Source organism: Trachemys scripta, chromosome 9 (genome assembly GCF_013100865.1).
Source record: "Trachemys scripta elegans isolate TJP31775 chromosome 9, CAS_Tse_1.0, whole genome shotgun sequence".
In the NCBI taxonomy this organism is placed as follows: Eukaryota; Metazoa; Chordata; order Testudines; family Emydidae; genus Trachemys; species Trachemys scripta.
In genome coordinates, this window is record NC_048306.1 from 1,768,374 (window position 1) to 1,792,035 (window position 23,662).

A 23,662-nucleotide genomic window follows, 5' to 3' on the forward strand; every position below is an offset into this window, starting at 1 on the left:
GTGAGCAGAATATCTGCGGAGAAACTATGCATTTATGAGCACTCCATGCTCTGGGCCCGCTTCACAAACAGCCTGGAGTGGATAGATACTTTCTTCAGCTGGATAGAACTCAGTTACTCAGACTCTGTGTTTCTTACTTGTTTGACCTTTATAGGTAAATTTCCCTCTAGCACAGAATGTGTATGAGAGAGAAAACAATGCCGGTTTAATTTAAAAATAAGATGAGATTTTTTTTGGCCCAGTCCCACATGGAAGTCTATTATACCTTTTAATGAATGTAAATAATACGCTATTTCATGTCTAGAATATCTACAATGTGTTGAATTGTGGATTTGTGAAAGTTACACAATCTGGTGTAAGGGTGCTTAAGTTGCTAGTCATGCTGCCAGATCTTAGCTGTGACTGTGATTATTTCATTGATATAGTTGTTTAGCATTTTGGAAAATTAAACTGTAGGATACAATCCATGGAAGTCAAGAGGAGTTAGCCATTGTCAAATATTAGACTGTGGGTGGAGATTTTGATAGCAGTATTTCTAATTCAGATCTCCTGATAGGTAGGAGCCTTAACTTTAGCTAATGTAGGCAGAGAGTGGAGAATGAGACGGGAAGTCAGGACTGTTGGGTTCTATTCCTTGGCTTTTCTTTTGATTTGATTCATAGATTTTAAGGCCAGCTAGGCTGATCTCCTTAATAACAGGGCATAAAAGCTCACCCAGTAATTTCTGCATCAAGCCTAGAACATCTTTTAGGAAGACACCAAATGTTGCTTTAAAGAGTTCAAGGAATGGAGAATCCTGCATGTCCATTACATTCAAACACCTGCTTATCTCCTTGTCACACTAACCATAAAGGGTGAAATTCTGACTCTTCTGAAGTCAGACACAAAATTCCCATTGGCTTTAATAAACCCAGGAGTTCACCCAAATTTATTTAGTTCACAGCGCTACTAAAACCAATGAGAGTCAAAACCCATAGGACTAATGAACCCATACGCTGGAAACAGCTGGACTCATTTCCCTCCTTGGACGCTGCATGAGTTTTGCCTGGCTGCTGGTAGAATGGCTTTTTTCTCCCAGATGTACTTTACACAACAAAAGATAAAAGCCTGTTTTTTCCCGAGACAATAGATAGTAAGTTACCTCCTTAACTTTGAGCTTTTCACATTGATATCACCTGGCTGACAAAACGTCAGCAATTTAGTAATCATTTTCAGGAGAAAATTGACTCGATTAGGGTTCCGTTGCCATTGTTTCAGCAGTTAAAGTGCAGACACTGCCTGATTTGTATAGAAGTTGTTTTGATAGTTTCATTATTGTTCTTTATTTGAGTTTATTAAAAGTGCATTTGACCACTTGTTTCTTGACACTCTGCCTGACATCAGTTCTGGAAGAAGATATTGATCCTGTTGCATCAATCGTTCATACAAACTAGAGCTTGTCTTTGATTTGCAGTATTATTTCAACTACCCAAAGTACAATAATTGTTCATCCTCTTGAAAAGGGTTATCTAATGCTCCTGTCAATTTTTATCTAATTTCTAACTTTCTATTCTAGGAATAAGTTCTTTTAAAAAAGAAAATGGCAAATTAGTGGCTTTTGGATTATTTAGAATGGAATAAATTCTAAATGCTAGTTTGTCTGTTCAAACTGTCAGTTGGGACACGGGTTGTTTTACTCTCCATTAGTCTCCCCAACTTTGATCTCCCTTTAATTTCTTCTTTCTGCCTCTATCCTTTGCCTCTATCCTATTTTCCAGCCTTTGCCATAAAATGCCACTGAACAGTCATTGCTTTACTCTTTCGCAAGACTGCCTTCCCTTCCTCACTATATTTTGAGCACGTTTGTGCTGGAGGTTGGCATTCGCACTCTGTTTCAGCCATTTTGTATTCCAGTCTTATCTGGGATAGAGTCCAAATTAGATCTGATCTTTATTTCTGCATATATTCATAAAGAGAACAAAATTAGCACAAATCACTTTCATGTTTGCTAAGCAAACCAATGCCAAATAATTTTGAACTGTGAAACTGATCCCTAGAGCTCTGTGAAAAGTAAAAAAATTGAATTAAAAGAGATTATATTGGGGATTAGTTCAGATGGTAGATGCAGGGGCCAGAGAGCGAGAAGTGAAGGAGAAACCAAGAAATTCATAGTTAAAGCTGGCAACATAGCAATAACTCATGTTTTTATGATAAAATAAAGTTAATATTCATTTTTTTTTATTTCCTGGGTTTCAGCTATTATTGCCTTAGTCTTTGTATTATTTCAGCAAAGTGTTTGCAGCCACATTCTGGCCTGTCCTGCATTCTTGTGAACGGGAACGGGAAGGGGAAGGCCCAGAATGCTCTCTGAAGGTATGTGTTCATGTCAGACTTAACTGATCAGCGCCTGTATTAGCCTAGCTCGGGTGTGAGTGGTCACACTGCAAAGAACTGCCCGAGTTGCTGAGTCTCCATTGGTGCTGCACTCACTTAAGTGTGGGGCTAAGACTTCTGAAAGCACATCTCATCATTCTTTGTGCTGCAGTCAATTAAGTTCTTTCCCAGTGAATTGTGGGAGAACTTGACTGTCCAGCTCGTCCCCTGGGGGTGGGGGAATCTGAAGAGGCATTGGAGGATTATCTGCACCCAAGTGGTTTAGCTTGTGTCTACTCTGCAAGGCGAGCAGGTTACCAGCCCAAATATTAACAGCTCTTGGGCTTTAGGCTGTATTCCAGGACAGGCCAGCTAGGCTGGGTGTAAAGCACCATCATGCTCAGATAAGGGAGTTCTGTGTGTGGATCACAGCCAGGTTAGGGGCAACACCTGAATTAGAGCCTGAGTTAACTCTGCTGTGAAGACAAGCCGTGAACGAAGCCCATCCCCGGAGCTGTAAGGTTTTGGGGATGCTCTCTGGTTCCAGGTGAGGGGTACGTGCACCAGACACCACTAGATTCCATGTCTCAGGAGTTGCAGGATAGAAAGGGGGAGCAGCCTTGAGGAAAAATGGACCTGGCATGCCAATTACCCAGCTCCTCACAACTGGCCCCTGGAAATGGCACAAAACCTGGACTCTGCAGGCATGTGAATTGTTCTAGCTACAGAGCTGAATAAGTCTGCATGCAGTGTGGTACAACAGTGCCGTGCTGCGGGAGGATCCCCCCTGTGCACGGGGAATCTGCAGCTGATCATGTAGGCTGACTGGAAGCCTGTTTTGTACTACCAGAATGGAGCTAAGCAGCCTTAAGAGAGGTCTCCAAAGATTCAGGCTCTGATTGTATTTTGGGAGACAGTGCAGTTTGCTCAGATGTTTGTCCAAACCGGTCTGTCTCAAGTTACTCAGCTGTGTTAAGGAACACATCTCTACCACATTTAATATGTATTATTACTAATAATACTTAACACTTGTGTAGTGCTTTTCATCTTTAAAGAACCCCTTTTGCACTTAAGTACCACACTTCCATCTCCCGTTATTCAGTTTGTTTACTTTGTGCATTTGCTAGCCCAGTCAGTCAGTCAGGGTCCAATGGATTAAAACCTGGCTAACTGATAGATCTCAAAATGTAATTGTAAACAAGGTGTATTTCTAGTGGTGTTCCTCAGAGATCAGTTCTTGGCCCTACGCTATTTAATGTTCTTATCAATGACCTGGAAGAAAACATAAAATCATCACTGATAAGGTCTGCAGATGACACAAAAATTGGGGGAGTGGTACATCATGAAGGGAGGTGCCACTGGTACAGAGCGATTTGGATCACTTGGTAAGTTGGGCTCAAGCAAACAATATGAATTTAGTACAGCTAAATGTAAATGTATACACCTAGGAACAAAGAATGTCAGCCATACTTAGACAATGGAGGGACTCTATTCTTGGAAGCAATGACACTGAAAAAGGTTTGTGGGTTGTGGTGGATAATTGACCATGAACATGAGCTCCCAATGCAATGCTGTGGTCTAAAGGATTAATGCAATCCTTGGATGCATATACCAGGGACTCTCGTATAGGAGCAGAGAGGTTATTTTACCTCTGTATTTGGCAGTGGTGCAACCACTGCTGGAATCCTGTGTCTAGTTCTGGTATCCACAATTCAAGAAGGATGTTGATAAATTGGAGTGGGTTCAAAGAAGAGCCACGAGAATGATTAAAGATTTAGAAAAACCTGCCTTATAGTGATAGACTCCAGGATCTCAATCTATTTAACTTCACAAAGAGAAGGTTAAAGGATGACTTGATTAGTGTGTTGGTATCTACATGGGGAATAAATATTTTATAATGGTCTCTTCAGGCTAGGAGAGAAAGGTATAACATGATCCAATGGCTGTAAGGTGAAGCTAGACAAATTGAGACTGGACATAAGGCATAAAGTTTTAACAATAAGAGTAATAAATCATTTGAACAACTTATTAAAAGTTGTGGGGGATTCTCCATCACTGACAATGTTTGAATCGAGATTGGCAGTTATTCTAAGAGCTCTGTGCTAGGAGTTGTTTTGGGGCAGGTCTCTGGCCTGCGTTATACAGGCGGTCAGACTAGATGATCACAATGGTCATTTTTGGCCTTGTAATCTATGAATCTCAAAGGGCCCTCTGCTGTTTGTTCTGGTCTTTCACACAGGAAAAAGGGAGATGTATTCTTTATAAACAAATTGGAAAATGTGATTGTAAAACCACCAAAACTGGCAGAGGAGGTCAGGGACAAGTACAGGGCAAGAAATTACTTGAAGCTCACTTTTGTAATTAACCAGATTCCCAAATTCACGATGTTCCTTTAATTACTCTTCACAGCATCCATGTGGGGGAAGTAAATTTAATTGAATTATTCTTCCCATTCTGCTGGTTGGGAACTAGAGGCAGATAGGTTAAGTGATTTGCCCAAGGCCATAGAAGAGTTAGTGATGGAACTGGGATTAGAATTTGGGATTATGTGATACCCTGAGTCCTGTGTTCAGACCATGAGAACAGGTTTCTCTCTACTCTTTCAAACTGAAGTCATTTTTCATGTGTATTTTTTGTATAGCCTGAGCACAAAGCAAGTGTCAAACACCTCCCCTCCATCCCCCTCACCCCCTGAAACATCACATGGTTTTGCCTGCTGGCGTAATTTTATATTACCATACTGGGATATGGTTCTGTTACTGAATTTTTACATTGAGTTTCTTCTCGTTGCCTATTATGAAGTTATAGGTATAAAAACAGAAATATTTTCCATTATATTCAGCTTCCTTCTCTTCCTTTTGCCTGCCTCATCTACTGGTGTCATATGCAATTGTTTGTGTCATTGCAATTCGCTTCCATGGAAATTATTACAGCAAATACTATGTGTGTGTGTGTGTGTGTGTGTGTGTGTTGTGTGGTTCCACTCATCACAATTACCATTTTACATAATATAGCATTGTTACAACCCTGCCCAGATGTGCCTACGTGTCTGTTATGTCATAGCAGTGGGCTTCTTTCTTCTTGCTTTGGACATATTACACAGCCTGACTCTTTCACAGATGATGTGTTAAAATTGTCAAATAATTTTAAGATTAAATGATCACTGTAAGTGAAGAGTCTGGTTCTAATCTCGTTCACGACAGATTTTCCATTATGAATCGGGAGTGACTAGACTGAAATCGGTGTATTTACACTGACATGAGGCGAATCAGACTCATTAGCTTTAAGGAAGCCATTCTTGATGTACACTGGTGGAAATGAGATGAAAATTTCTGTCTGGGTTGTTTGTGAGCAACAGCCGGAGACAGGAGGCATTCCAAATTAAAGCGTCTTCTCTCATGAAGGATGATGGAATTAAAAAACAGTGCTGTCAAAATGCACAATGCTTTGTTAGAAAATGGAACAGATGGAAAAACACTTGCTGCTGAGGATTACATTCGTTCAAAGGGGTGAATGAGATACAGATACACAATTACCACAAGTGCAAATAGCCAGGTCTCCTGCTTGAGCTTAATGACAATTATAAGCAAATTACATCATGCATGAAGTGGTAACAACCTGAACTGAAATTAGATAACGACAGGGGAAAATAGGTAAAAAGCTCAGGAACTCTGACTGCTAATGATTTTGTAATATAATTTATCGTATTAAGAAAATCAGTAGTAGGAGAACTTAAATAATACTAGAACTGGTTGAAACGTGGTAATTTCCAAGAGAAAAAATTGAAAGCAAAAAACAAAATGGTTGTGTCACTGGAGATTTTTTTCATGCCGGTTTTCATTGACTTTTTTTTTTTTAAATGAACCAAAACTAAACGAAAAATGGAGGGTCTTCAGTCTCAACTTTTGTTGGGGGGGGGGGGGAATATCATGAAAGCATTCAACCGGCTCTGGTAATAGTGAAAATGGAAAGAACATTGGTGACATACTGTGTAATTGAGTAATGAAAATCTATCCAGATGGAAATGGGCAGTGAGACACGGAAGGAGTCGGTGCAAGATGGCAAGAGACTGAAAACAAGGAAGTGAACTTTAGGAGGAAAAAGATAAAAGGAAGTAAAGATCATTTTGGACTTCTGCAGGAAGCCTATGTTTCAGGGAGAGCCGTTGACCAGGGTGGTCAAATCTGGGTGTAGGGATGAAGAACTCTTGCTGGTTTGGGGGGAGCGCTAAAAAGAGAAGGGGTGCAGTGGCATCTTTAAGCTGTAATGTGAGATACCTGTTAACGAGCAGGAAACGAATATATGGGAGCACCCTGTAGCGTGCTCCTCCTCCTGTTACATTGCGGTGGGAAGGGCAGAGGAAGAAGCAGGGCAGACAGAGAGGAGGAGGGGAGTGGGGAAGTGGTGGGGAGCAGAGGCGATGGTAGGGGGAGCTGCAAAAGGACTAGGTATTCCTCAGGGCAGAGAGGAGGAGGGAGGAAAAGCTGAGAGCGTGGGGTGATGTGTGGAGGGAAGGGCACAGGCAGAGGGATGGGAACAAACTGGGGCATGTGAGAGAAGAGAGAGGGCAGAATTAGAAACACGGGGATGGGAGAGGACGAGGTTGCAGGGACAGGGACAGCCTGGGGGGCTGAGGCCACACATGGGGACAGGGCGACAAGTTCCCCATTGCTGCTCCGTGTTCCAGACCCAGCTAACCCTACCATATGCTACAAAACCATCATCAGCAGCAGATTTTATACATGTGACTTGCTCCCATGCCTGAGGGCAAAATCAAGCCCTTAGGGCATAACATGTTTTCGGGAGACAAAGACAACAATGAGATTTTCACACATAAAGCATGTATTTACCCAGCTGCATCTATTTCGGTGTATACTGCTCTGTCCCTGTTTCCTGAGCTCTTCCCAGTTCTTGCTAGGATGTATTTGTGCCGCATCGCGCTGGGTTTCCTCTTTGTTTCCCCATCCTATGTTGTGATTGCCTTGGGATCAAAGAAAGTTGAGTCGTGGCCCTTCCATTGAGCCAGGCTGCTCCAGCATGCACATTCAAGCTGATAAAACCAACTTGGCAAAGCCTTCCCTGTGTTTGTTTAATGAGTTTTAGTCAGCCGATAGTTCTCATTTCTCTGGGTAATATTCAACCTAATTTCATCTTCTTAACTATTGTTTGCTTCGTGTTAGCAGTGTTAGGTATCTGAACAGATATCGTCTGGCATTGTTGTTCTCTTGATAAGAAGAAATATATTGTGTCGGACTTTGGGTTAATCATCAGACTGGGCTTTCAGAGAATGGAATTTGGAACTTAAAGAAGGAATTAAGGTGGTTGAAGAACAAAATATACTTTAATGTCATGTTAAAAACGCAGTTTAAGAACAAATGTGGGGAATGCTTTGAATTAAAAGATAAAGCATGATCTCGCGTGCCTAGTGCATGAAAGAGACAGAATTTTGAAAATACCCAGTTCTTAAAACAGAGTCTGCTCTTTCTTCTCAATTTATTAAAATCAAAAGTGTGAACAAGTCCCAAAGGATGTAAAGACTAGCTCTGTAATGTTCCTGTCTAACATTGCCCTTTTGGTCTTCATTATTAGACCGGGAGTTAAGGGTTCCTTTTCCATCTATCTCTTAGGATTTCCTTTAGTCTTGTAGTAACCAAGTGCTATGTAGTTAAAATCAAAGCAGCACTGGCTTTCTGCATTTGCAATGACACTGATCCATCTGGTCCTGAAAGGGTATGAATCTCCCAGAACAAACTGCCTTGACTTTTTTAAAGACTCTCATGCCATATTATTACAGTTCTCAGTTTTTAATATCTCCAAGCAATTCTCTGGCTTACCTTTCCTCAGATCGCTGCTTCATCTAACATCCAAAGGGCCATACTCTTCCCTCCTTTACTAACCATCCGCAAGGCCCAAAGAAGTAGCGAGAGAGCATTAGAGGGGAGAAGAGGCAAGGAATGCTGAAGCTGAAGGCATTGGGGTTGGATGGGTGACAGTGAGGGCAGAGTTTAGCTCTAGTTCTATTTTCCATGGCCATTATCCCAGAAGAGAGAAGAAATATTAATATCCCAATGATAATCTCATCTCAATTATTTTATATTAACAACAGAGGCCATGAAATCTGCAGAGCTGTTCCCTTCCTCCTACCTGCAAGTGACAAGGAGAGCTGATTACTTTGCAACTCAGAAAATATAATAGATAGTATGAAGAGAAAATGTAATTAATTGTTGTTTCCCCAATAATGTTGTGGGTTTTTTTGGCCGTGGAAACAACGCTAAGAAAGTGGCTCCAGAAGGAAAGCAATGGAGCCTGGCCTTATTTTAATACCATTGATCCATTTCCTCCCTTAAATGATTTCCAAAGCTGCTGCACGTAATTTGCATAAAAATCAGCTCTCTCTTTTTGCCTTTGGGAGCCAGGCCCGTAATAAACAACAGCCTGAAGATGTGCAGCATGCCTCCCCATTAGACTAGCAAACATTCAGGAGGCAGACTGCGGGTAATATAGCCAAGTCGGATGCTTGTGGGTCACCATTTTTGGCAGAAGTTAAAAAAAAAAACAAAAAAAAAACGGTGAACTATTTATCCCTAATAGTCTAGAGTCTAGCGCAGGTGAATGTGCCCTCACTCCTCAGACTGTGTGGCCAGTGCAGTGATGGGGCTATGCAACCAGTGTGCAAATAATTAGTGGGTAATGTGACAAGCTCCCAGCAATAATCCTGCATGCTCCCTTAGGAAAACTTCCCATCAGACACTGTCATAAAAATGTGGGGAAGGGATTTTAGAAACTGAATCAGCTCTGTGTAAATATTGATGCAAAGTCTATAGGAACATTTTAAGAGTCTCGGTGGAGCCAAGGGGTAAATGTCTGGGCCTGGACCGGAGGAATGCTGCTTCTGTGGTATCATGCCCTCCCGCCTTAGGGTCATACCAACGCTCCGCCCCAGCTGGCAAGGGGAGGTGCACAAGGCTTGTGTCTGTTATTGACCCTTCAGATTCCTAGTCTGAAAACTGAGCAGGAGTTAATGCAGCTTGAAGTTGGTCAGTCCTGTATCCACAATATTAGACCGGTTACCGCAGGGCAGCATAATTCCACACACATGCAGAGCCAGCCTCTTAGGAGAGCTGTAATTAGCAATCAGCAGTTCCTGGCTCTCAGCCCCAAATTCATGTCCCTAGACCACAACTGCCCCGGTAAGAGAGTCACATCTGCCTGAAGGGTGTCTCTGGCATTGCACTGATGCTGGAATTTTAGCCTTTCAGTTGTTGTCTTTAGCCGGTTGTTGCTGCAGATTCTAATGGTTTGCTGATTCTTACACGCAGTACAATAGAGGGAAATATAATAATCCCTTTCTTCTTTCAGTAATATCTCTTCTCCTGTTTAATGTCACCTGCTCTGAAAGCATGCATTTTTGTGAATAACATTAACTTTTAGTCATAGAATATTTACTTCATTACTAGGGTTTAATTACATTTATGGTAAAAACTGTGAGCAATTTTCCAGTTCATTAGACAAATTCTTTGTTGTGGCTGCCTTTTTATTTTCTTCTTCCTGCTTATCTGATTTCTCTAAAGAAGTCCAAGCAATACCTAAAACTGGGGAGGATTAACATAAGCCCTGTTATCACCCTGCAGTCACAACGGGCTGAAAACAACCATCAAACATTTTGTAGTTTAAAATAAACACCTCTGCAAGGACTTGAATTAGAGAAATCCATGTGACAGTGCATTCAAATGTAAGGTACAGCAGAGAGAAATAAGGAGTATGAGTAACAATCTAAGTAAAAGATGCAACAAGAGTTGGCATGAAAACAATTAGAATGTAGAGAAACCTAAGTGCACCCGTGACAGTATTAATGTACAACACTAGAGGTGCTATACATATGCTGGGCATCTGAAACAACATTAATTGAGAACAGAAACTGTTACAATCAAGTGCACGTTTGTAGGAAATGACAGAGAGAACACGTGACACCATTATTCTTTCTACCTCACTTCCTAATCTTTTCAAGAAGACAAACAACAAAGAGCTCCATTAGTTTGGGGGTGGAGGGATAGCTTTCTGGCTGCAAGAGTAGCTAAAAGGTCTTCAGCACTGAACAGCATTCGTACACCACAACAAGAACATCTGTTTACAGCCAGCAATGTGGAAATTGTTTATTTTAAGGCTTCATGCCAAACAGAATAACTAATTTGTGGATTTTAACTTAAATAAAGACCTGAATGTAGGATGTTTTTTCTTAGTTAGCATGGAATCCTTGGCACAAACAAAGGCTGGTTGGGATGACATGAATCGAGGTTAGATTTTGATAGGGTTATTAAGTGGGATCTATTTCTAAGCTTTATTTTTGAGGAGACACTGTGCAGCTTCCTACAAGTGATTATGGTGGATCTGGGGCCTCACCTTATCTAGCAATAATTATTTTTCAAAACAATAAGTGGTTGTAGATGAAGAACATGTATGTTCACAAGTTCAGATAACCAATCTTTTTGGGTAGCACTCGAACTGAAATCACCAGAATACTGTCCCAGTAAAATCGATTCAGTTACCTACCACTGACTACGCCATCAGAGAAGAAATATGTCCTCGTGACTATCCTTAAAGGTTGATGTTCTCATTCAGAAAATTTTTTTTTTTGAACTGGAAGTAATTTAACCCTCTAAAGTCTCCTGGCAGGCAGCAATCTCTTAGAAATTTAGCTGAGAGTCTTAGAGACTTGTAGCAGTGAAAATTAACAGAATTCAAGTTCTAGAAGTTAAGACATCTGAATCCAGTGGCCATGGCAGCATATGGCCCATATTATGCACAAAGTTATGGCATAGTTGAGAGGATACCGAAAACCAATTACCTAGATTATATTTTTGAACATTTAAGATTATTTTAGTCACATGCTCTCTCCCTGTTTCTTCAGAGAGTGAATGAGTGATGTTTCAAAATTGGGATAATTTGTGAAAGCACAGAAAATTGGAGTGGAGACCAATAAAATAAAATGGCCCAAACAGAAATATGTTGAACAGATCTCTTGCTCAGTGCAAAAGCTGAGGAACTGGTTTTATGAAATGATAGATGAATCCTCATTATCCTTCCCTAAAATGTGTGTGTAAGTGTATATTCTGGTATAGGCTTTTATATTTTATATACACAGATTAGAGCACCAGCAAGCTGCTTATCCTAAATCTGAGCTATGCCAATCAAACTCTTCGGGTTGTTTTTTACAAATCTGGGTTTCATTTAACCTCACTCCAGGTGGCAGGCATTTCTATTGGCCTCTCAGAGGACAAGAGACACAAGAAACTAATCGTTTTTGAGGGCTTGAACATTTTTGTGGCCTCCCGGAGCAGATAGAGCAAGAGCTGGTTTCCAGCCCAAGACACAGTCGCTGGGGAGCTGGAGGTTCTGGAGACCGGAAAGGAAGACGGATTGGCTAATGGCAGAGGAGTGTGAGGGAGCCAGAGCTGAACAGAAAAAAATGAAACGTGCTTTTTAATATGGCAACACTGAGAGTAAAGCTTTGGGATGAAAAACTAACACAGAAGATTCCCTAAGGAGATTATCTGAAAAATGTACCATGACTGTGTCTGCTAAAGATAAGGAAGGACTTGAAAGTAGGAGCTTCACCGTAGGACGACAATTCCATTTCATGCCAACTTTCAAGGTTTCCAAATGTGTTTTTGTTCCACATTGGAATAAAAACAAAACCCTTCCACAAAACTATCAGTGAGTGTCTGTAGCCCAGTGCTTAGGGTGCTGGCCTGGGATGTGGGCGAGCTGTGGCCAAATCCTTGCTCAGCCTGATTCAGAGAAGAGCTTTTTCATTCCGAATCAAGTAGAGCAGGACTTGAGCCTTGGTCTCACCTATCCCAGCACCTTAACTTCCCAGCTATACGTGTCTCTCATTCTCCTGCCCCGACCCAAAAGCCTTCCTGATTAAAGTTTCATGGAAACTGATACCTCTCTACGAAAGGGTTTTGGCTTCAGCGAAACATCACGTTCCGGAAACATGAAACACAAATGTCCCACCCGGCTGTACTTGAGGGAGAGTCACTCCAATGGCAGCATGACTGGGGTCCCTGCAGTCACAGAGAGAGGAGAATCCTCCAGACGCCTTGAAGCAGGGAAGCTGATTAACTTTAAGCATTTGCTTAAGTCCTCTTGACTTCAGTGGGACTGAAGTACATGTTTAAGTGTTGTCCTCACTAGGAATGCCTTCCTGAATCAGGCCAGAGACAGCTCACAAGCCAAGTGGTTTTTTGCAAACCATCACAATTTAGTGTCCTATATCATATATACACTTTTGGAGTGAAATTCTCCCCCTCACACAAAAGTCCAGTACAAAGCCTCTGCAACAGGTAAGGCAAACAGAATGGTGTCCTTGACCTGACTCTGTACAGGGGCGAATGTCAAGCCACGGTGACTATCATATAAAAAAGAGATGTAATTAAATTGTTAGCAGGTTTATTCTTCTAGATAATGTGTGCAAAAAAAAAAAAAAAAGGGGTAGCAATGCTCAGTTTAGTAAATATCAGCGGCAATAAGTTAGATAAGACCCTGAGTCATAACACTGCACTGATCATATATTTGAGCTGAGTAGGACATTTACCACTTGTGATCTTTAAGGACCTGATTGTGATAGGTGCTGAGTATGTTTTTGGGGTGTTCCACATTGCTCAGGTTTAGGAACTAAAGGAGAGAGAGAGAGAGAGACCCTAGTCCGGCCTACTGAGGATAGATTAAGCTGTTTTCTGTGAGTTTTTGTTTTGAAGGCACCCCCGTCGCTGAAAATAAATTAGTGTCATATTGACACAGTATTAGGGAAGATAGGGAGAGGGAAATTAATGCTATTTGTTTTGGGGAGGAATTATGGTGATTCATAATTATGACCCAAAGAAATATAATTAACTGATCCTAGGTTTAAACTAATCTGTTTTTCTCCTTGCAGCGAATAATGATTTTTTTTTGTTTACTGTGCATGTCGTTAAATAATACTTTGTTGCACTAGAAAGAAAAAAACGTTTGATAAAAAGTTTTCTTCAGTGAAGAGTGCCTGAAATTCTGCTAAGTGTTCTTTACATTGATTGTCTGCTGTACCTTCTGTGAGAACTGCTACTATCTTCCTGACTGTGTTGGTGGCGCCGAACAACTTTGGAGAATGTGCCAAGTACATACTATGAAAGGATACACCCAAACCAAGCACTAGTTTCTAGGCCCCAATTCAGGAAACCCTCAAGAGAACACTTAGGCATAAAGTTGCATCTTGGGCCCTTGGTTAGTTTTAGGATTTGTCTACACGAATGTTTAGTTTGCTGAAGTTGGGGTGTGAATATACCCTGCACTAGCCTGGTGTGGATTAACTGCCCATGTGGACCCTGCTGATGTGCATTAACAGTTCTTTAATGTGCTTTGATCTAGTCCATTTCAAAGAAAACTATTGAAAATTTATCATGAGAGCGCTGTTTTCCTTCAGAGCAAATAAGGATCTGCAAATCTTTGCTAAGCTATAAAGGTGGACATGAAGTTAAAGACAAATATATCAACATCTACGGAAAAAATAATATTGATCCCAAGAAAGTTTGAGTTACTTTATTTTCTTTTAGAGGCAGAGCATCAATGGCAGAACTTCCTGAAAGTCACACCATCCCTACTAAAGCCCCAGTACTGCAGGCTGAGACACATACGTAACTTTAGCTTTCCCTTGACTCTGTCTCCCAGAACCTCTCTGATGTGCAGCCTCCCAAACTCTCACTTTAAATAATTCAGACATTCTCAATAGAATACAAACAAAAACGTTACCCTAGCTTCAGTACACAAGGGATCAGGCTTAGAACATTAAAGAATTCTAGTGTTTGTCACTCACCCACTCCCACCAAAAAGAAGAATGGCACAGAACAGAATTTGCTCTGTTGATGTCTAAACAATTATTTTAAGAAATAATGATAATTTATTGATCTGTAATTGGCAATAGACCTCAAAAGCTAGCATCTTCCCTTTGATGTTAACTCAGCAAAATCTGTGATAGGTGTGAAGTTTTAGTTTAAAGTTATGGAGATAATTTTTAATTATATGTAAAATTCATTAATAAAATATTAATTATTTTGTGCAATAGTGATGTGCTTAGAAGACTGTAGCTGAAGGAATTAGTCAGAGGCCTTTCACCTCATGAGATGAAAAGATACAGCAGGAAAATAATTTGATGGCTTCAACCCAGAAACCAATTTTTAAATTTTTGTTTTATATAAAAAAATTAACCTAATTTCTAGGTGCTGAATGATGTTGGCTGATTTTCCGTATGAAGCTCAGCCTTCAGCCCCACTATACAGTTAAGGTTTATGTTTTATGCAAAATGAACTGAGGTGGAAAGTCTCCTGTATTGTCTTAACATATGTTCTTAGACCTGCAGAAAAGCTCTGTGTAAGCTCAAAAGCTTGTCTCTCTCATCAACACAAGTTGGTCCAATAAATACTCCTGGGAGAATTCTGTGCCAAAAAATTAAAAATTATGCACACAATATTTTAAAATTCTGCATATTTTATTTGTCAAAAAAGCACAATATAATCCTGCCCATATCAATTATTTTGGTAATTTATTTCAATATACCTGTCAGCAAGTATGTCTGTAATAATACCAGACGACAAAAAAGATTCAGGAAAGGTTTTTTGACAAATAGATTCCTTACTAGGCATATTAATACAGAACTCTGAGTAATAATTCATTTAAACTACAATATAGAGCCGTATTTCCCACATACCTCAGAAGCAGTGCAAAATCTTGGGGGCAGTCGGTGGTAATGGAGGAGCTGAGGGAGAGGAAAGTAATTTCTGAGAAGGAGGTTGGGAGTGAGCCTGGAAGGTTGTTGGGTGTGGCTGGGAGAAGTATGGAACAGGGCATTTGTGGGGGAGGGATTGTTAGGGAGTTGGGGCGCCTCCCCATGCAGACCCTAGCTGACCCCTAACCTCTCTCATTCAGTCAGGCACATCTGCCCCGTCCCCATGTGTCCCTGCACCGCTCTCATTCAGCCCCTGGCTCAGTACTGTCACCCCCCCAGCTTCTGTGCCCTTGCCCCACTCTATATGACCTCCTAGCAGCCCTCTGTGCCCCATTCTGTATGTTCCCCCGATATCCCAACTCCTCTTACCTGGCCCCCCTGGCAGGGCGCTGTGAATAAGGCAGCCTCTCCTCCTTCCTCTCAGCAGCTGGCTGCTCCAGCCCAGAGCCAGCTGCCCTCTTTTCTGATGCCACAGCAGTCCCTGGTGGATGAAAGTTGTAAGTGCAGTGCCTCCCTGGCAGAATCTATTTTCTGAGGGGGAAAAAATCGGTGGGGGACATGAATTCTGCACAAATTACCTCACCCACCTTGTCACTCTCTAGATTCTTACAGTCAGCTATAGCCTAGGTCAAAATACATTGCATTTTTGAAATGGCTTTCCATCCCGATAACTTTTCTAAGACATTTCTGTTACAAGAGGACATATTAGCAACCTGAACTAGAACAGTGGTATTACAGAAAAGAATGGTCCAGCTGTCCATTTAAGCTGATTGGGGCTTTGCCTTTGATTTCAGTGGCAACAAGAACAAGCCCAAACTATTTTTGTTACCCTCTCCTTCACTATGACACAGATATTAGCACTTGGATTCAAAACTGCCCTGGTGCTTTGGCGAGGGACAAAATTTGCCTCAGGTCACGTCTAGATAAGCGAGTGAGAAGAACTGGTTATTGAGCAGAGTGGATCAGATATTGAGGTGAGAAGGTTCCAGAGTTTCCTTTTTCCGAGTGAGCAATTGTCTCCCCTCTGCCCAGTATAGAACACGCTGCCTCAGAACAGCTCATGTCAGTGGAGCGATGCTGGCATAAATAAAACCAGGGTTAGAAAGGTCAGGACCAAGCCCATGTGCAAAGCCGTGCAGGGGTAATGGTCTTTGCTACATGTTCATGCACAGGCAAAATGGCATTTTTCCTGGTCAGTGGGCTGGAGGTGTGGAATCCCAAAAAGGAGTGCCAAGGAACAGAGCAAAAATAAATGAATGCAGCCTGGAAGCATTTTATGGGCTAAGAACAGTGCTCCCTTTTTTTGTGGCATCTTTACTTTCCAATGGCTCACATCCTTGTGCCCAGCGGTGCAGGCGTCACACGCAAGTATTTACCTCTTGTTCCCATGTATGCTAGCTCTGCACAGCTTGCCCAGCTGACGCTAAGGATTTTTGAGCTTGGGGGAAAGGAAATGGAGATGTGGGGGCTGAGGAGCCCTGTGTGATTGGAACTCTACAGAACCTGGTGCCTCTTCACTTCATTTATGGGGACCATGAGATGCAATAGCCAACAGGCAACAGCTGTCATTGGAGACTGGGACTCCCAACAACCTAAGGGCTGTCTCCCCCATACACCTGGTTCTTTGTGCCGATAGGCTACCATCTTCTCACCAGCTGACAGCTCCGGTGTAAAGAGACCAAGTGAAAGTGCTGGAGATTTTGTGGCCTGGCCTGCTGGGCAGAACTTTGTTGGTTTGAAAGGGAAACTTGTGGGCTCCTACTCTTGTCATTCAGGAGTACTTTCAGAAGCACTCCACACCACGTTCTGCACACTCAGCTATTCTAGAGTCTGCACAAATATGTCCCACAGGTTTTAAAGCTGGTTTCATAATTGCGCCCCAAAAACACTGAGCATATTTTAGGTCCCTTGGTGGTATAATAGTTCAGTGCATTTCCTTCCGTTTTGTTAGAACCTCTGTGCTAGAGTACTAATGACTTCTCCCTTGTCCCTGTTAATAATAGCCAGGCTAATGGGCCAAGTTTAAAAGAAACAATTCCATGTTTTCAGCAAAACTGGAAGTTGGAGAGTGGGGTTAATTGTTTACCCTTCCAGTCCTAAATCCAACCTTAATTCAGTTCCTGAATTTCGTAGCCAAATTGTTCTATTGCTATAATTATGTGTACAGTTCTAACTGCTGACACGTATAGAGAAGCAGAATGCTGAGAAGACGAGGTGGATTTTATAGTGTTCAATTATTTTTCTTTATAGGAAATTAGAATATATTTCCACCAGATTTGGAAAACACACTTTGCATACAAAGTGGCTCACTAAGGCTCTATCTGTGTGTGTGCAATCAGCTCATTTGCAGCAAGAAGGCGAGTAGGGAAGTCTGCTTTCCTCGGGTCTTTCTGATGAATGGTTTTCTCCTATTTGTAATCATTTTATTTAATGCAAATTGTATTTGGTGGGGAATCAAACATGGCTCTGTGCACTCAAGGTTTCACAGCACATTAGTGTCTGAAGAACGGAGGCTTCATTTTGAAAACTGAAAGTGAGGAATGAGTGAGTGATTTTTTTCTTTGTGTCTACTCCAGTGTAGTCTCAGAGTGTGCCTATAGCAGCCTCCCTGCTGTGGTGTAATGTTAGTCATGGAAGAATTGTCCTCTGGATGTGTGGTTGGACATACGACCTAGCAAGTTGCCCCTTGTGTCCATCCCAACCTGCTGTCCTGATTGGTTTTGGGATGAGACCTTTTGCTTCAGGAAACCCATGGTAGAGCTCCCTGCTGGAGTATGTCTGCCTTTGTATTCAAGGCCTGTTGGAAGATTTTCTCATTCAGTCTGTAAAGATTGATTTATCGTCCTCTTTTCATGAAATCTTCCTCAGTTTATAACTCCTGTTGTGGCATGTAGGAAAGGCTGGTCTCCCTGGGACGTTGGGCTGGGATTATGTTAGGGCCCAAGATATTTAATGTGATGGGAGCTTTTATAAAATTGGAAATTGGGAAAAATAATACTGAGTTTCTGATTCTTTGCTTCTCATTTTTAACTTCTCTTTAGGACTTCTCCTCCCTGGGAAATTTTAATTCAGCCTCTGACATCATTTCCACCCAAGTTATTCATTTCCAGGATGACGTTGTTTGGCTGCTTCCATTCTAAAATGTTGCCTTTTTCTTATTATTCTGATACCTTCCAGAGTGAGACGTCATTCTGTAACAGCCTTCTTGATATCATGTGCCTTGAATGTCATGAGACCATCCGCACGTGACTTCTACATAATCTCACGGTGGTTGTACGGCTCGGTTTAACCTGGTGTCGTTCTTGCTTTCCGATCGTTTTCAGGCGTGTTTGTTTGCTCTCTCAGTGGAGTGATTTACTGAACTTTAATCGGATCACGTGACACAATGTAGCAGCAATAAACATGGCCCACTTATTATCAGATTAAAATTAGGGGCAATTCCAGCTTCCTTTACTAGCGTGAGTGTTATTGAAGTCGTCCTGGCTCATGTGACCCGCATGTTTAGAACCTACCGGTGCCCTTCTCTCTTGCAGCAGCCTCGGGGAGCACAGGCAGGGATTAGGGCCCCATTCTTCTAGACCAGTCAGACTGAGGCTTGGAACCTGCAAGTGTCTGCAGCTCTTTGCAGCATAGGCTATTAAAACACTGTGTGATTTCATTCTTAACCCATCGAAGTTATTAACCAGTCAGGACGCTGTTACTCTGTTATTAACCAATTGTGGAACACTTGGTCTGTCATTTTGCTGTGAGAATAATAGAGAGAGAGTAAATGAAAGAATGATTCGCACCACCGGGGCTCTTGTGGGCACTGTTGATCACTAATTTGGCTCCTGAAGCACTGAGGTCTGAGTATCGCTGTTTTAGACAATGCTCAGAGAACTAACAGAGCTGTATTGGGGAAACCCTGCGGTGCTTGTTTGAAAGTTGAGTTGTTACTGAGGGCACAACAGTGAATAATCCTGCTGTCTATTACGTGGCCTCCAATCAAATTCATGTGAAAGTATAGAGGGCTTAGTCCTGTAAGACACTAGTCCTAAATCCTTACACAGCCAGTCCAGCTCCCATTGAAGTCAGTGGAAAGAGACACATTTATTTCATTAGGAGTTGGATTGGGTCTTAAGTGCTTAAAATGAGGTACCTACATTAGCACTTCCAGGACTGGGATCAGAGTGTGCAGCACCTACAGGATTGAGCCCCAAATCATCAATGGGACGGGTACAATTTCTAGTACAAGAAATGGTTACCTCCTGTAAAGCCCAGACTCTTTGACCTTGTTGTTGTTGTTCTGGACGTCTGGGTTCTAATGTTCCAGTCAGACCGATCAACGCTCCTGGGGTTTTGTGTTGCTGGTAGATTTCTGTGACATTCTAAATATCTCATTAACACTGCAAAGAACCCCATCGAGTTTGGTGGAGTCACCAGGCTACTTCCCAGGGGGGCTATTAATTTTTTTTAATTTACTAGAATAAGTGGGGAAAAAATATTTTTTCAGCATGTTGAGCAAGTTTAATTTAGGAGTGTTAATAGTTTGTAGCACATAATGTATCAGCACTTGTTACATCAGGAGTCCCGTCTTGCCATCAGTCCCATGTGCACAGTTCTCATTGGTTTCAGTGCTGTGCGTATGTATCTGATGAAAGGCCCCTGAATTTCTGATCATCAGGAGATTCCTGTTAACTGTAATGGGGGTGAGTGACAGAGCAAAACTTCATGCCCTGCTTTAAGACAGTCCAAGTGGCATGTCATTACTAGTGCTCCCTTAGCAGAAGGAAAGCAGTTTGTAGTCAGCTCCATTTTCATTTATCATTTTAATGTGAATGTTGTGGAAGTATTTTGCTATAAGACACTGGGGATTTTTTTAAGAGTTGAGTAAATAAGTGGTTACTGGTGATTTATCACGTTAGTTGCATGTGCAGGTGCACTACTATTTTCTGTGCAAATTTCACAGACTTCTCCCTAACTCTGAGGTCTGCAGATCTTTGGAAGTAATTCGCTCTAGTTCAGAAGCAAACCTGAGTTCATTATACACTCTGCTCATTGAAGAAATGTTTTTCCATTAGAGACCCATTAGTAAGTAATCAAGCCACTGTGAATGCTAAACATTTTATTGTAAGACTCTGAGCACGTATTTTTTACATAACATTTAATTTAATCCTGTAAATTACATTTAACTTTTTGATCCTTGGATAGCGAAGTGATGGATCACATACAAACAGTATGTTAGAGAGTCTTTTCTGTCCATATTTTTAAATGATGACGTAATATCACTTGCGTGTTGTTGGTTATGACAAGAAGCTGAGAAATGTGCCAAAAACAGCGTATTTCCTTTTGATGCTGCTTAGTGCTCTTCTTTCATAGTTCCTTCCCATTGCTGATTGTGAAATGTTGCATTTCATTAGAGGCCTGGCTCCTGCACAGTGGATGACAAAATTGCCATTGGTTTCATGGTGTGGGATCAGAGGTCAAAACAATGGAGTCATTAAGGCCCCAATTCAGCTAAGCATAGGGAGCATGCTTAAGTGCCTGTTGAACTGGGGCCTAAGAAAAAGTTATTGGGATCAATGCAGGAGTTCCTGGGTGAAACTCTCTGGCCTGTTTCAGAGGGGTAGCTGTGTTAGTCTGTATCAGCAAAAAGAACAGGAGTACTTGTGGCACCTTAGAGACTAACACATGTATTTGGGCATAAGCTTTCGTGGGCTAAAACCCACTTCATCAGATGCATGGAGTGAAAAATACAGTAGGAAGATATATACACGCAGAGAACATGAAAAATGGGTGTCGCGATACTGATTCTCACTACAAACGTTTTTTTTCTCTTGCTGATAATAGCCCTCCTTAATTGATTATTCTCGTTATAGTTGGTATGGCAACACCCATTGTTTCATGTTCTCTGTGTGTATATATCTTCCTACTGTATTTTCCACTGCATGCATCCGAAGAAGTGGGTTTTAGCCCATTAAAGCTTATGTTCTTGAGCTTGTTAGTCTCTAAGGTGTCACAAGGACTCCTGTTCTTTTCTCTGGCCTGCTTTATACAGGAGGTCAGAGTAGCTGATCCAATGGCCCCTTCTGGCCTCAAACGATTTATGAAAAAAGAATCTGTCAATTGAAAAAACAGATTTTTAGGAACTCTAAATTGAAAACAAATCTCCATGACACAGCGGCTGAGCAGCTCTGACATCTCAGAGCTCAGCTTGCATCTGTAAGGCGAACAGGATTTGGGCCACTGAATTCATGCTGTGCTTGCCTCCTGCACACAAAGACACTCGGCGGGATGAAGACAAATGTAAAAATACTGGTCTAGTTTAGCAAAGATTTGTCTTTCCTCCCCCAGGTTTTGTTTGTTTGTTTATTTGGAAAGATTGGCAGCAATGGTGTCAGATAAGAATATATGTCCGGTTTGATTTACCATGCATTTGTCAAAACAAACACAAAGTATAGTCTCCTTTATTATGGCAGGATTAATCATTTTGGTCCTAGTGTTTTAAATGACACCTGTGCTTCATCTCTGAGCATACAAGCTCTGTGCAAATACTTCCACTGAAGATTATAGTTTATCGTGCGCTTTCGCCGTGCTATTAGCATTTGTTGGAGTTTCTAGCGTCGTACAATTGCTACTGTGTATGAGACTGAAGATCTGTGAAGTGGCTATCAACTGAAACATGTCTCGCTCTTCAGACTTGCTTTTGCTGGTTTCACAAAACATTTAATTAGCGATAATCAGCTTTTAACCAGCCAGAACACACTGATGTGATTTTTCCCCTACATAATTATAGGCATGGTCTGTCCCCATAAGATAAATTACTTGCAGTCTGGAGAACATTCTAACCAGCAGGAGGAGAGAGGAGGAGAATGTCATTTGCATGGGGATGTAGAGCATTTTGCGTGTACTGTGATTTCAGTGAAAAAGAAGGTGCCTTTTTCTTTTCTTTGCAGAATGCTGGACATGAAAATGAGTTGAACATTATGAAATCTCCTGTCCCTCTGGGTTGGCAATCAGTGGTCATCTACCATCATCTCAGAGGAAAACCAGAAGAGCTCCACTCTAACTTCTGTAAGGGTTAGTCCATTATGGAAGATCAAACAATTTTCTGGCGCTGGTTTTGTGAAATTCGGCTGCTGCCTTGGACCCTCCATTTGAAAAAGAAATTAACGTTGAGGAACAAATAAAGAGGAAAATCAGCTCCAGAGAATGAACACTGTAAGTGGTACTGGGATATTCGTCAGCTTAACAACGGTGTCTGTGACGCTAGATTTTAGTTTGCACGGTGGTCTGATGGCTTGGCCCTTGAGCAACAATTTGACTCTGAATCAGAGTTTGCCCACGTCCGACCCTCTTAATGCCTCTGAGTGGGGAGAAGTCTCTCGTATGTCCATGAGGGAGAAGAACTGGCCAGCCCTCCTGATTTTGGTTATCATTCTGCTGACTATTGGTGGGAACATCCTTGTAATTATGGCTGTCTCCTTGGAGAAAAAGCTACAGAATGCCACAAACTACTTCCTAATGTCCTTGGCGGTGGCAGATATGTTGGTGGGGATCCTAGTCATGCCCGTTTCCCTCATTACAATTCTATACGGTAAGTGACTTCCATTTTCTTCCCAGTTCAACTGAACATAGTTGACAGCAGATCGGTATCAGTGGCCGCAGTGAATTGCTGCGCACAGTTTGTACCCATTGTATGAATAACCAGAGGAGTATAAATGTAGAGTAAATAATGGGCTTTACTGTTCTCTCTCTTGTTTTATTGGGGGAATGGGGCTCCTTTGGAAACTGTGTTTGGCCCCAGGCTGTCAGGAGAGGAGCGATCTCCCAAAATCTTTAAGAGATGATCTCTTTTACCGAGGCCAGCTATAAGGAACTGCATGGATGGAGAATATTTTTCCTTCTCAGAGGATATGCTGTAAATTATTTTGGTAAAACCCAGAATAGAGAGAAGTAGCTAGAAAATAACAGCAATGCCTCGCCAACAGCTCCAGCTCACTTGTCTCATGGCAAGACAAAAAGGGATCTAAATCAGAGTCAGATCGTAAGAAGGGCTGAGTGCCTTGAACGTGCCTTGATTTCAATAGGGCTTGAAGGCACTCTGCATCCCACAGGATTGGGACCCAGGGCGGAAGAAGTGTAGCTGCTTTCCAAGAACTGACTGTAACAAAACACACATTGGGCCACATCCTCACATGAGTAAGACAATAGATTTGGCCCACTGCATGTTAAAAATCTGCAGCTTTATGTGCCACAAAAACATTAGATAAATGATTTCTGGCTGTCAGACACCAAATAATAGTTCTGTACTCGGGCGCAGCAATGGGGTTCTGGAATGACATCTCACGATAATGGCTGGGCTGTCTCCCATCCCTTCTCCAGTGTGTGCAGGGTCAGTGTGACAATTCCATTGCATCCTAATCGGGATCTGATACCCCATTGCCACTTCTCCCCAGCGGAGGCTCCTCCTAACCTACTGAACTTCCTCCCAAGGACTGTAAAACATGCACCAACACTGTCCAAAACATTTCGAGGCGGGAGCTTCTGCCATTTCGTGACGGAGTACAG

The 23,662-nt window shown here is 41.8% G+C and overlaps 1 protein-coding gene across 1 annotated transcript in view; it reads left to right on the forward strand.

Moving 5' to 3' along the window:
- The window catches only part of HTR2C (5-hydroxytryptamine receptor 2C), a 130,993-nt gene that overhangs the window by 48,524 nt on the left and 58,807 nt on the right, over positions 1-23,662 (forward strand). Inside the window, exon 2 of the mRNA XM_034782650.1 lies at positions 22,048-22,688. Within this exon, the coding sequence (XP_034638541.1) occupies positions 22,304-22,688 (385 nt within the window). The 5' untranslated portion in view covers positions 22,048-22,303. The remainder of the gene's footprint in view (positions 1-22,047; positions 22,689-23,662) is intronic.